This window comes from Cornus florida, unplaced genomic scaffold (genome assembly GCF_030987335.1).
Source record: "Cornus florida cultivar Cherokee Brave unplaced genomic scaffold, ASM3098733v1 CherokeeBrave_3.0.0_Hap2_Chr11, whole genome shotgun sequence".
Classification (NCBI taxonomy): domain Eukaryota; kingdom Viridiplantae; phylum Streptophyta; class Magnoliopsida; order Cornales; family Cornaceae; genus Cornus; species Cornus florida.
In genome coordinates, this window is record NW_026775581.1 from 136,485,305 (window position 1) to 136,500,027 (window position 14,723).

General features: G+C 35.9%; 2 protein-coding genes across 3 annotated transcripts; one reads left to right on the forward strand and one right to left on the reverse strand.

Moving 5' to 3' along the window:
• The first annotated feature begins 1,991 nt into the window (after nt 1-1,991).
• Nucleotides 1,992-4,834, forward strand: LOC132283723 (uncharacterized). The gene is made up of 3 exons (XM_059785733.1): nt 1,992-2,147; nt 2,358-2,446; nt 4,446-4,834. Exons 1-3 carry the CDS (start codon nt 2,118-2,120, stop codon nt 4,591-4,593), a joined length of 267 nt encoding a protein of 88 aa, XP_059641716.1. The 5' UTR covers nt 1,992-2,117; the 3' UTR covers nt 4,594-4,834.
• Nucleotides 4,835-7,609: 2,775 nt separating this feature from the next.
• On the reverse strand, nt 7,610-11,433 carry LOC132283722 (E2F transcription factor-like E2FF). 2 transcript variants are annotated; one of them, XM_059785731.1, is made up of 10 exons: nt 10,866-11,433; nt 10,659-10,726; nt 10,515-10,567; nt 10,342-10,419; nt 9,781-9,862; nt 9,514-9,596; nt 9,356-9,428; nt 9,179-9,240; nt 8,675-9,086; nt 7,610-8,068 (listed from the first exon to the last, which is right to left on the reverse strand). In XM_059785731.1, the coding sequence occupies exons 1-10, from the start codon at nt 10,952-10,954 to the stop codon at nt 7,980-7,982; spliced, it is 1,089 nt and encodes a 362-aa protein (XP_059641714.1). In that variant the 5' UTR covers nt 10,955-11,433; the 3' UTR covers nt 7,610-7,979. The 2 variants fall into 2 exon arrangements, with proteins under 2 accessions (XP_059641714.1, XP_059641715.1); XM_059785732.1 differs by having other exon boundaries at nt 9,514-9,581; nt 10,866-11,431.
• Between the last annotated feature and the right edge of the window lie 3,290 nt (nt 11,434-14,723).

Below are 14,723 nucleotides of genomic sequence, written 5' to 3' on the forward strand. Positions count from 1 at the left end.
AAATGCCAGATTTTTAAGGAAATGAATTAAGATACATGGGCATGTGAGTTTCAATGACGGAAAAAATTTATACTTTGATGTACAATTAGACACTGAAAATATAGTTGATCGGATGGGTCATTTGATAATCAATTTATGTTAGGGAAAAGTGCAAAAAATCGTTCTGTACTATTGGGATTTTGCAACTGACCTGCTTGAATTACATAAAACCCCTCTTAAACTAACAAATTGTTGTATTTAACCTCCTTGAACTATCAATAGGGTACCGAAAAAGTCAAAAGACAACATTACCCTCAATTAACCATTGCCGCCTATCTTTGGCCCTCATTTTTCTACAGATAAGGAGGGGGAGAGAGAGAGAGAGAGTTGATGCCCCATCGAGCTGGTGGAGCTGGAGATCCTCCGCTACAAGGCATACGAGCCCATGTTCCTCCTGGGTCGCCACTCGCTTCACCGACGTTGACATGAGGATCAGAGCCGAAGCTGTGAAGCTTTGGTCACTGTTCGAATCCCATCACCCACCGCTGTGCCAGCCGAGCTTCTTTTGCTCATCGACCGCTATCCGAAGCCTCCTTACTCGTCGGCCACAATCGAGCTCAGTGGACTGAATCGGTAGTGAGAACTATATATATACTGATGATCTGAGTTTGAGAGAACCGGTGAAAGGCGACTGGAGGAGGATTCGTGGCACTCGGTAGCGAGTGGATTGGCGGGAGAAATGACAACTCCAATTCGGCAGTGAAGAGCTCGGCTCGGCGGTGGAGTAGCGGTAGCGAAGAGCTTGGAGATGGAGAGTGAAGATGGCTGTGATAATGTTGATGGCGCCGGCGAGACAAATCCGGGCGGCGGCAGATCCAGCGGAGACAACTGGTTCGACTGTGGCTATGATGAGCTCTGCGAAGAGGGAGATGACTGGGTTTTGGAGATCCGACGAGACAGATTCTTAGATTTACAGATCGAACCGGGTTAAGAACTCGGAAGCGAGCTAAGAAGCGATCGCCGAATGATTCATAATATCATGGGTAGAGCAGCGACAGATGAGGTTGGGCATAATGGTAACTGTAGAGGTTTTGGGTGGAGAGCGATGATGGTTTTGGTTGAAGGTGGTGGTGGTGGACCGGTGGTTATGGGTTTGATGTGTTATTTGGTTACGGATTTGGAATGGGGTGATGGGTGGTGGTTGTGGTTATGGGTTTGCAGAGATGGGTGGCGGTGGTGTAGAGGCAACAGGGTTGAGGTGGAGGAGGGGAAGTCGCAAATGGTGGAAGGGCATTATTGTCCAAAAATTTTAATTTGTCTATCGCGTGATTCTCATGCGCTCTTTTTTGGATGGCCAGTCGCTGGATTGAGTGATCTGTAACAAATTTGTATAGTTCAGAGAGTTTTATGCAGTTTTAATAGTTTAGGGAGTTAGTTACAAGTTTTGCAGTAGTACAGTGGGATTTTTTTGTACTTTTCTCTTTATCTTATGACAGAAAACTTTCATAGTCTTAGTCAGAAATTTTTTATTTTAAAATTTCATTTAATTTAATTTTATATATTTATTGTCCTCTTTTCTCTTATTTTCTATTACAACTAATTTTTCTTTAAGAAAGACTTCTCTGGTTAATCAATTATATCATGTCATACAAGCATTTTAAATATTTCTTTATTTATGTCATTAATCAATTATATCGTACTACATAAATAAAAATACTTTATTTTAGTGAATCATATCACTACATATAAGTATCTAACCAATTAATAATATCACATCACTGATGCAACCAACGCAATTAAATTTTTGGAAACCGTCCGTGTTTTACCTCTTCTATTACAACAAATATTTCTCTTCTCATTTACGTATATCTAATTTTTTCACTCATACTTACACGTAATTTTGTCCGACCCAAAGTTAGTGAAGGGTGATGTAGTTTACCCAAAAGTTAGTGAAGGGTGATGAATGTAGTATTCTAAAGTTAAGGGATGATTTTGTAAATTATGGCAAAGAGTGATCCTCTGAAAAAAATAAAAGCGTCAGAAATGGTGAAGGGTGGGTAGGGTCATCTTCAATCCCGATAGCTCATCTCGTCAAATCCCTTGGCTGTGTGCTTTCTGTTTCTCCGATTTTAGCTCCCATGGCTGTCAATCGATGGTTGAGACCCGAGGTACGTAATTTAATCTACCTAGATCTCCGATTATCTTTCACTTCTCTCTTTCTATATATATATGTGTGTGTGTGTGTATATGTGTATATGTATATAAGTGTATGTATGTCCGAAGTAACAAAGATATATGGTTAGACATATATGTGATATAACGATCTGATATATTTGTCGGAGAAGTTTCGGATCTGATGTTTGTAAGCGTACGTGTAGGTTTATCCTCTGTTTGCGTCCATAGGAGTCGCTATTGGGATTTGCGGATTTTCATTGGTGCGCCACATCTGCATCAACCCTGAAGTCAGGTCCATCTTCTTCCTTTCCTTCTTTATCCTTCACTTATTTATTTATGTACATATTATCTATTTCTTTTTAAATCTATATATATGCTTATGTGTGTGAATATATATTTGGAAACAGATTACCTGCTTTTTAATCTCGAGTGTTTGTTCTTTATGGACAGGATCTGTTGCTTTACTTAATATGCCATTCTGTACCATTAAATTGAGGCAATTAGGTGTTTAACATTTATTAGGATATTATAAAATTTAGTTAAAAAAAAAAAAAATGGTCAAATACCTTAGGACAAACTCCTATGTTACTTTTTTTTTTTTTTTTTCCCTGAATACTCCTATGTTACTTTCAGTAGTATTTGAATAAGTTCTTGGATAACAAGCCATAAGTTCATAACTTAATATCCCCTAATTTTATCTCCTTTTTTTTTTTTATTTATTTTTATCAGATTCATAAATAGTAACCGTTTCCATAAATCTATGGAGTTTTCAAGTTAAATTGTAACCAATTCAAAATTGGATTCCAAATCATTTTTCTAATTCAATTTCTTCATCTTCTATTTCAATTAAAAGCCATGATATATATATATATATATATATATATATATATATATATATGAGTTAAAAAAGTTTATGCAATTGGTCTTACATTTGATCTCAGAATCTACATTGTAAAGCACAAGCTCTGCCAATTGCTGAAAAGCCAGCTTTATGATTGTTTATATTTGTAGAACCACTCAGTCCCCAGCGCAGATTGTCATTCTCATTAGATATTTCCTGGCCCTCCTGTGCAGAATTTTCAGATGTCTCTGTTCCTTGTGTAGTGGCAGCTCATTGGTGACATGGGACTTTTGAAGGTGTTCAAAAAATGGTGTCTAGTGGATTTATTTAGTTTTTATTGCTTGTGGATGGATGTTGTGGTTGTTCTTTCTGTAAGTTGCTAGAGGTAGGTACCATTGATTGAGTTGCGGTGGTGGTGGTGATATTGATAGCGGGAGTGTTTAGTTGATGATGGTGAAGGGGATGAGGGAGGTTTATCTGGGATGCAGCAGGTTGTGTTGGTGGTGGTAATGTTGTGAGCATAACTGCGATAACAACTACAATGACATGGTTGACAGGGACTAAAGATATATGGAGGACATGTTGATGTCAATAGCAGTAACAGTTGCGGTGTGAGTTGATGGTGTTAGAGATAATGGTATTGTGCCATTGTATAACGATTGTAGTGATGAGACGTTGCTAGCAGGTTTTGTGATGTTAGTTGTGGCGGTATTAAAAAATTTCAGTATATTACTAAATTTATTTTAAAATATAGGTATTTCTCGATTGGGGTAGTAGGGGAATCATGATCGGGATACGGACCAAAAGATATGAAACTTGGGGATGGGTTTTTTGTCAAAATGGAAATCATTAGTCATTACATGTGGTATGCCCGGCCCCTAATATACTCCCATTATTTAAATTTCAGATTGTTGGATAATTTCTCTCTTAAAAGCTCTAGATTTGGGTTCTTTCTTATTTATCTTATGTTTATTGGGTGGTGTGGGATAGAATTCTAACTCTATTGGATAATCTTGCCCCGATTGCAAGACTTGGAATGCAGAACCTCACTCCTTTTTCCCATCCTTTGTTTAACCACTATTTACACAAATCAAGTGCCTTAGCATTCTATTATTGCAAAGCCAATGTTTATTTTTCTACAACCCCATTTAACCCTTACCTCTCACTTTGGGAGGTGGAGGAGATACAACTAGGTTACAACTTTTGGTTTGCATGGCAACTGTTTCATTGAAAGCTCTTCAATAAATTTGCGTTACGTGAAAAATTGTCAATGTCATTTTCTTAATGGGTAAATCTCACGAAGCAATTTGTTTGTTATAACATTTCTCCCACATAAAAATCTCCTTTTAGTGCAAGGAGAAATATGAAGCTGGTTGCATGAAGTGCAATGCACATGATTCAGATGAACAATGGCCATTACTGACAATTTTTATCTATTTGCAAAATTAAGGGTGAACAAGGAACACAGGGCTGCAGGAGTGCTGGAGAACTATACAGAAGGGGAGAAGTACGCTGAGCACTCTCTACGGAAGTTTGTTCGCGGTAGGGCTCCGGAGATCATGCCATCCATCAACAGCTTTTTTACCGACCCAAAATGAAAGTTTCATTACAACAAACACCTCACTTGATTGTCTGGATTTCTCATCATTGTTAGCAAGGTGAATGATTTTGATTGATTGGAAGTGTGACTTTACTTTTAATTGTGCTTAAACTTGAAACTAAGCGGTGATTGGATGATGGTTTCATCCATGCTTAATAATGTATGTTTAGACTTTATAGTTTAAACATGTACGTGTATTGTTCTCGCACTATATTTTAAATTATTTGGTTCAACTGCTATCTTTGTCCTCCACTTGCTGTTATGTTGTCCTTGTTCTGATGGAACCTTGTAAGCTACAGAAGAACTAATCTCCGGAAACGAAACTAAAAGAAAAAAGGAAATTAAAAATTGGTTGTTTTACTAGTTCAAGCACAAGGTAAAGATGCATTGAATTATTTGTCTAAAATTTGGTGGTGATGAAGATTGATATGGTGTCAACATGCATCAATGATTTCTTCGACCATATTCAGTGTTTTTGGTAACAAAATGTCTCGAGATCAAATGCCAATAAAAAACTTTGTGCCGGTGCTCTATGTGCGTGCTTATGAATAGATTATGAGTCTATTTGTTCGGAGTTTTAAAATACACGTGGCCTATGTGCTTATGAATAGATTATGAGTCTTTCAGGATAGATAAAAATAAGATAAGAATAATGATGTTCAGACACAAATGCCGGAATATATATATATATATATATTTGTCCGAATCGGATGTGGCACAGCCACTTAGGCTAAAGAAATTAAAAAATGAATCCGCTTTCTTTCATTCTCTCTCCTCTATTGTCTTTGTATTTTGTCTTTGGTTTCTATTACCCACCATTCTCAGGTAAAATTTGATTTTCTAAATCAGTAACCATGTTGAAAGAGATCGCTCTAGGGATGGTATTTGTGAAGCTGATAAAACTGTATCTAAGATACAAGAGCAAGGTTAGGGCAAAAATAATACTATAATATACACATACACAGTCAGATGCCAATTCTTAGATTACTCTGTTCCTTTTTGATTATTCAAAATTTCTAGGGAATTTGGGGACGTCTTGATAGGTTTCAACCAAAACTCCCAAAGTCTAAGATTTAGGTCTCTTCTCTCTTCTTTGCAATCTCTTCTAATCTTATCATGTATCTTCAGTAAAAAGATCAAATTCATTCGATTTGATATTGTTTGGAGCATTAAATTAATTTTGTGGAAAGATTAGAGATATAGATAGAGATTGACAGAGCCAGAAATAAAGAGGGAAAAAAAATACAGAGAGATACAGATAAATATACAGAGAGAGGAAGGAACGAGGCAATGACGTAGCATTGCCGGACAATTTAGCAATGTAGGTCGGACAGAATATTACTCGTAATATGACAAGATAAATTTGCTCTTATCTCTATCACAATTCAAGTTTTGGGAAATCACGCGCCTAAGAAGATACCGTTGGAAAAATAAAATATCCCCTTCCTTTAAAAAAAAAAGTTATAATCTGACCGGCTCGGCTGAGGACAGCTGGGATGTGAAGAGCTCGGCCGTGAATAATCTGACTGGCGGTGGCGATGGCAGACCGGCGAGGATGAAGATGGTAGTGGGCTTGCAGCGGTGCTTGGCGAGATTGAATGGCAATGGGTTTTTGACGCGGCGCCGGCGGGCAAGGAGAAGCTCGGCTGTGGATGAACTGCGGCTGACTTGCGGCAAGGTGGGCCGAACTCGGCCGGTGGAATGGATGATTCGGAACGGTGACTGGCGAAGATGAAAGGACTGAAGGAGACTTTCTTGGAAAAAAAAAAAGGACTGAAGGAGAGAGAAAATGAGTTTCAGATGGATTATACCTGTAATCCAAATTTGATCAAGAATTATCCATTTTTATGTTTTGGACAGGTGTCAAGTTTTCATAAGGCCACGTCATGGTGCAGGAACCGAGCATTGCTCAATAAATTATATCTTTGACACGAGTCACATGACCCAAAAATAAAAATCCAAAAAATATTGTTATCTCAATTGAATAACTTATTATATACACAAAATAATAATAATAATAATAGAAGGACCCAAAAAAGAGTTTTATCTATTGAATAAATTAACCTTTTGATATAATCCAATATAACTACCCAAAAAAAAAAAAAAAAGGGGTCATCTCTGTGGAATAAATTCTCTCATTTGATGGGGGACCTAACAAGAGGAGAAAATATATAGAGTATATATATTAAAGGAAGTTAAGAAGGTAAAAATAAATTATAATTTAAGGTATTAAATGAAGTAAAGAATGATAATTATGGTATTATAAAATAAGTAATAATGCAAATGAGTTTAGAGACTTTCTTGTCATTTTATATAGGAATAAAAGATAAGTGGAGTACGTGTGTAAAAAAGTGGAGTGTCTCCCTTTTTTTTGTTGAAAAAAAAAAAATAATGTCAGGTTCTGTATTGTTTCTTGAAATATGTTTTCTTTTTCAAGTAAAATATATATTTTTATTTTAAATTTTAGGTGTTTGATAAAAATCTAAGTCAAAATTGATTTCAAGTTCATCGGATAGAACATGTAAAATAACTTGCCGAAATTTGATGAATAAGTTATTTTTGCTATGTTTTAATTTTTTTTCTTTAACAAATATTTACAACAACCAAACACTAGAAAACAAAAATATATATTTTTCAAAAAATATTTTACGCTCAAACAAACAGAGCAACATTAAATTTTACAGCAAGAACTGTACTGCATCCCCTCAGCTGCAGTTGGAACACAAGATTTATTCATTCCTAGGAAATGCACACTTAAAAGTTCTTTCTCTGTAAATGTTGAAACTCTTTCCAAAGAGCTTGGATCTTCAAACTTTCTATTTTAATAACAAGACAAAATGCTGCAAAATCTGTCAAATATGAGCCTTTTTTTTTCTCTCAAATATGAATCCAACACGGTAAATAGAAAATCACTTTAAAATTGAAGTAATAATTGCATGTTCAGAAACCGAAGCTAAGAAATCAATCTCAGAACCATGGACTTGGAAACCAAAAGTTAGTACTTTGATGTCAAATTTTTTTTTAAAAAAATAAATAAATAAAAAATGAACACGGGTTATTTAGGTCATTGCATCAAGAAAATACATCCTACACAAAGCCATTAGACACTGATTAAGTTGTTGCAAAATGCGTCCAACAGAAAGCCGGATACTGATTATTTAAGTTGCTGCATCAAGAAAATATATCCAACACAAAGCCATTAGACACTGACTATTTAAGTTGCTGCATCAAGAAAAATGTATCCAACACAGCCATTGGATACTGACCATTTAAGTTGTTGCATCAAGAAAATACATCCAACTCAAAACCACAAATCTTCGTGAACTGAAAAATGAGGGGGTGTGTGTTGCATTTCTTTGTCAAATGTGTGTACTTGATTATGATTCAGGATACTTGTGGTTGTTTATTCTCTGCTGCTTCAACAAACCATGACTTCCATGCCTCGACATAATGAGCAAAAAGGCCATCTAGAACTGCCAACCATTAACAAATTCCAGCACGGGCATCAACCAATGAAGCTTACAAATGAATGCAAAAAAGAAAGAAATATAACCAAGGAGGATATAAAGCACCAATTCAGTGCAAATTTTTTATTACTACTGAGAATACACCACATCTCTGGGCAACTAAAAATGCTAAAATGGTGGGATCGAAGAGAACATGGACAACAAGAGGCAGTGATGACCAAATGACAATCTAAAACACTGTGCTGAGATATTTGGGGAACTTCATAAATCCTAGGGGCACAGGATGGAGTAGTAGACATGCTGATTGCTGATTTGAAAGAGACGAACCACAAAAAAAATAGAGCTCACGATGTTCTTATGAAAACAGCATTAAGCTCAAGGTCAAATGTTATCATTTTCAGTCATTAACTTCGTCTCAGGATGTTCCAGCATTGCTCACCATTTAAAGTGATTTTCCAAAACAAGTCAAAAGCTTAAAGGAGCAGTTCTGATAAATTCATACTTAATCAACCCCATGAAATGCTGGTACAATTTGCAACGCTGCATTATATGCTAAGTACAACCCAGAAAGGTCATTGAGAATATTGCTAATACGGAATTAACAGAAGTTACCTGGGTTGTGATACTGAGGATGATAAGAAGCCAAGTTCTCCCAGTTTTGAAGCCGCCTGACACTTTCGTTTTCAGAATTTTCTACTTTGGGCATACTTGCAGGGGTAAAAGGTCCAAATATGAAATCCTTGGAAGTGTGTTTCATATGATGCTCCAATGAGTTACTCTCAAGCTTATTTTCCAAATTGTTAAGCTTCATATTCATTGGCATAGTCATGTTTGGCTTTTGGTCTGAATTCTTATCAAGTGAAAAATCAGCCTTGGATCTCTTTGAGTTCGTGTTTGTTATCTCTGTCCCAAAAGCTCTCCTTTTAGACTTGGGCAAATCCAAATCAGTAGCCGATCCATCCTTGAAGGTTTCTTTCATCCCCAACCACCTGAATGCCGGTTTTCCACTTTCTGGATGATGCGTCTGCAAATCAATCAATCAATAGAAATCTAATGAGCAAAAGATGATAATACAATATTTTATGTAAAGGGTGTTAGCCAAAGCAATGAGTTTACCTTTTCAATGAGATTCAAGGAAGAAAAGACATTTGCAATGTCATATAGGCGTCTGACTCTTGCTGCAGAATTATTTTAGGTAAAGGGTGTTAGTCAAAGCAATGAGTTTGATTCTGCTAAGTGCTAGATTGCCACTAAAAAGATCATAGCATAAAAGATGATAATAAGAACAATTACTTCTCATGGCTGTTGGACCGTGGTTATCACCCAGCAATGCTGTCGCAGCATTATCAAGGGAGATCAAATCCACCTAATGGAAAACATCAAGGGATTAAATCAAATAAAAAAAACAATCTAGACTTTAGAAAAACAGTGTAAATGCATATATAGCTTACATCAAAACCAAGGAAAAGTTTGATGAAATTCTGTGCAAGAAGTCCCAGAGATTTCTCCTTCCTGCTGTCTGTACAAACAACACCTGAAGCCAATTACATTATCCAAATGATTGAAAAAGATAATAATAGTGAATCTTTTACTCTAATTTCCTCCACAATTAAGTTCTACATGTGACACGTAGTTAAGAGTAGATACAAGTTTTCTAAACAGTAAGTAATCCATTTTACAAATCAAATGAAAAACAGAAAAAGGAAAGAGAATTTTACCAATTTTAGAGGATACAAAAGGTCTGTCTTTCCTATCGATTTTAGAGTTCGAAAGGCCTCCATGTTCATGTTCATTTGCAACCTAGTTAATGAAGCCAATATTAACTATATGAAAAAATAAATAAATAAATAAAAAATAATAAATAAATAAAAGAGGAACCAGGAAAGCAACTTTCAAAAAGATCCATTTGGTTGCCAATATAAATGAAGAAAATAAGCAGGTAATTATATAATCTTAAATTTTAGCACCAGAATGAATTTATATAATCTTAAATGTTGCCAAGTTACCAAAAGGTCAGTGGCCTAGCGGTATCAGGAAGTCTCATATTTAGCACCAAAATGAAAATGATTTCTTTCATTTTCCTAGTGCACTCAGCAAACAAAGGGTAAAAAATCAACAAGAAAAGATCCTAGCAAACATACATGTAGAGAACTGCAGAAACTCGAATTGGAGGACTTTGTCAATGCCTCTTCCTATAAATGGATCCAAATAAACATGAACATCTTGACACCAAATTTCTTAATTTTGTGAGGGAAGAAAATCAATAAGAGTTCGAGTACCTTAAGCTCATCTAAAACCGGAGGAATTGCACTAAAACCCTTCCAAGAATATTGATTTTTTGCTTTCCTTGTTAAAACCTGAAAAAATAAATTAGGAACCCTAACATGAAAATTCGGCTATAAGAGGGAAAAAAAACCCTAATAAGTGGATGATAAAATACTGAGGACTTTACTCCAACACTTTCTAATATGTTAACAATATCATAGATTCGGCGCCGCTCAACACCTGCAGGATCAAACAGATCCAATAAACATGATTAGTGTTGAGAACTTCACATATAACAAAAATGTATGGAGATTACAGATTAGATCAAAACCTAATCGACTTGCCGCTTCATCTAATCCAATCGAGTCCACATCATCTCGATTATACAACTTCAAGAAACTGAACAAAAATCAATAAATTCATAAGTTGAGAAGAGAAAAAAAAAAAAAAAAAAAAAAAGATTTTCAAGATTCACACATATAATACGTATAATGTATATATATATATATATAGAGAGAGAGAGAGAGAAAGAGATTACTTGGAGCACAAAACGCCGAGAGATTTTTCCTTGCGGCTGTAGAAATATGAGTTTTTAGTGTCAGATTCACGAGAAGGCAGGTACGACATTCTTCAACCAGCTACAAGTTTCAGATAAATCTGTTCTTCTTTTGAATCAAAACTGTGTGTGTGTGTGTGAGAGAGAGAGAGAGAGGGGGTAGGGGGGGGGAGGGTGGAGAGAGACCGTTAAAGGGAAGGAGGAACCATTGACTTGGCGGGTTAAGAAATTCAAAACAGTGATTCGAAATTGAGAGAGGAGAGAGATTGTGTGTGATTTAAACAGGTCGCGGGAATTTAAATTGATATCACCGATTCACCGCGCGGTAAAAGTAAATTATGGGATGGCGCCCTCCTCGGTCTTCATGTCTTGTTAGTTTACTACATATTTTTTTCCGGAAATAATTAGTTTATATTGTGTTTTGATTATGAGAGGAAAATTGAGTTATTCATGATAATTTATACAGTGGGGGAAGAAAACATTTAACAACTACAGAGGCCATATAATATATTCTGTTCATTGGTGAAAAAAAAAATGAAATAATTTTATCATCATATATCGTTACACCACTCATAACATGTTAAATTATTGTTACACCGCTCATTTTTGGTTGAGGCGATGATGATAATGACATATCTATGGTAACAACAACATTCAAAAGATGTAGGTAAAATGGGATTAAAACAATTTTTATGGTGATTTATTTGATAGCAGGCATCATAAATGCTTTCCAGCTAAATTTTATTCTGATTCAATATTTCCAAATATAGCATCATGGCACTCTTTATTTAATACTGTAATAATGATAAATGGTTTTGGTGATGATTATGAGAACGTTGGTAGACCCTTTATGCATAATAAATTGATTATTTTAAATAGTTTGTATGCATCATTATTTTCACTGTTAAACTTAATTATTTTACATGAAGAAATTCTCTCATGATTAAAAAAGATTTGAGATGTTCATTATTGATTAAAAATATATATATTGATCGATCTTAAAATTCAAATCCGAAATCACCCCTTAGAAAATGAAAAACCATTGTAGGAAATTCAAACCAAAACCTATCCAAGCTTTTTGAGGCGCCAAATATATGAAAGGAAAATTAGAAGCTCCCAGTTTTTGTTTATATGAAAGGAAATTATAGCATCAAACAAGCTGGTAAAAAAGATGGCCGATTCTGACAAATGAATTCTAACATAAAGTCAAAGGAAATGCTCTACTTTCACAAATCACACTTGTTTGTGGCAGCATCCAAAAACGAAATGCTATTTTGACACTTCAAAGCCCACTTTTTCTATAGAACAGAGTTATATAGGTTGTTGCAGCAGCCAAAAAGGCCGTGTGAAATAGGCCTTCCCAAAATAGTGGGCAACAAAGTAACAAAAAAAGAAATACGAGGTTCTAGAAGAATCTGTAGAATTTACACTTCTGTTGAACTAACTGCACAAACCAGAATGATTTTGCGGTCAAAAACATAGTTCAGAATTAAAATAAAAAATCACATTGAAACAAATTATTAAAGACGACCTAAGCCAAAGTCATACTTCGTAGACAAATCATTTTCTGGTCTCAATCTCAAAACTGGATCAGGGAATATTCATTAAATCTGCCATTCCTGGAAAGAAACTGTTCCTATGTTCAATAAGAGTGCAGCACATCAACGTGTATCACTCGGAAAATATGTGACGGGTTTGCCTAAGCCTTATCCCGTTGGGCAAAAAACTATCACATACGCGTCCCAGTTTCACACACAGAGCCCATCCCCATTTACAAGCGGGAGGCTTAACCCCGTCCCCGCACCGTTTACAAGACCAACACGGCAAATCAACAATACTCAACAAAAGTCATAAAACAACATAACATTAACTAGATCTATAACATCAACATACGGTACAACGAAGGGAACTCAATAAAGATTCAAGAACATGCAACATAAAAAAGAGTCAGATTTGAAAATGCATGCTTACAAAGAACAGGCAACATCAAATTTTAAAAAAGAAATCAACAAATAGATAGATATAGAGAGAGAGAGAGAGAACACCATAGGAGAGTGTGTGTGTGTGCAAGCAAAGGGCAAGAACGAATGGTTGTATGCAGTGCAAGTAGCAAACATTGCTAGTAATGAAAGGACAACTACACTTTATGTGCTGCAAAGATTGCTGCAGGTGCTCTTGGCATCAGACCCCAATTACTTTAAAAAAAAAGGTAAAAAGGATTTGTTACATAACACAGAGACACACATGCATGCTCACGACTCACATACACAAAGTAAGACAAGGATAAGGAACTAAATTTGACTTGTGCAGATAAAAATCAGTCCAGGTCTGGATTTTCAAAACTCCAGTCCTTTATGATAACAGCTGAACATTGGCCACATAAATACAATGATACCATAGGTAGGTTATTCTTTCACAAATCTCAGGGGCAACAATTAACAGCAAAGATGACGAAAGCCCACCTCTCGTGGTTTTAATTCCTAGCGCGCACAACATTCCTACACTTCTATCCTAGGGCAGATCACAACAGCCTTCATGAAAAATATCGCACTACCAAGAGAAAAATCTTCCAGGGTCAAGCAGATAAGCAAATAACTTCCAAAAGGAATAATAGAGAAGGAATACAGAACCCTACAAAAACACGAGAACAAAAAACAAGAAATAAAAAAATAAGGAAAAAAAATGCACATTCAACGTAACCTACAAACTTAAAACAGACCATGTTTAGTCCAGAAAATTATAAACAATCTGAGTCATCAGAAAAGCAATAACAGAATAACAAAGCTGGAGTGCAAATGCAATTATCGACTCAACGCTGAGATTGTACTTACAGCTTACTGAAGAGAGAAAACACCGATCGTTTTCATTGAACTCAATCAAATATGCCGACTCTTGGTAGTTGGAGATCGCCGATATCTTGGTTGTCTAAGATGGCTGGTATCTTGGTTGTCGGAGAATGGAGATTGCCGGCCGGAGTGGGGTTGCAACCGGTGGTCAAGGTGCAAGAATTATGAGATAAAGAGAAGCAGTGAACTGAAATTGGATTTAGGAACCATAGTGTTTATAACATATGTATAGAGGTAAGGGCACAGTTGGTAATAATACTAAATAATCGGGGTGGGATAAACAAAAACCCAAAACCACCCTGAACCCCAAATCGGGTTTCAATTTTAGATCACATACCCGCCTCCACGGGATAAAAAGGCTTCCCATACCTGTCCCATTAGGAGCAGGATGGGGTGGAAAGAGGAGGATAAGAAAATGAGGAGTAAAAGGAGGGGGATGAAGAAGAATAAGAAGAAGAAAAAGAAGAAAGCACTGTTGTCAGCGGTGTTCACAAATCATAGCTTTTATTAATGTGATCTCTGACTAAAAATGAAAAACCAAACAACAGCAGAGACAACTTCATCAAGAGTGCTTCCATAATTCGACGAGAGAACAAAATGAAGGCCTAATGATTCTGTAGTTCCAACTCTTTATTTATGATGCTGCTGCCAGCTATTAGGAGAGGATAGGGTACTTAAAGTCTATTAGTTGGTCGATATCTCTATCTGAGTCAATTGGATGTATTCAGAAGTAAAAAAATCAAGATAAGGGCCTTAATGTGCTCATCAGCTATGTAATTGAAGTAAATCTTTGATCATGTCAAACTATTTCATGTATCGGAGCACACAAATAAAAAACTTCCCTGATCCTCGCAAGCCAGTGTAATTACAAGATGCTAAAGATGGGTAAGCAGACAACAAAAAATGTTTGTTAACATATTTATGCAAACTTAAGAAAATTTGCATGCTAATTACTCACTATTTGACAACATTTTGCATTACTCTGCACCAAGAC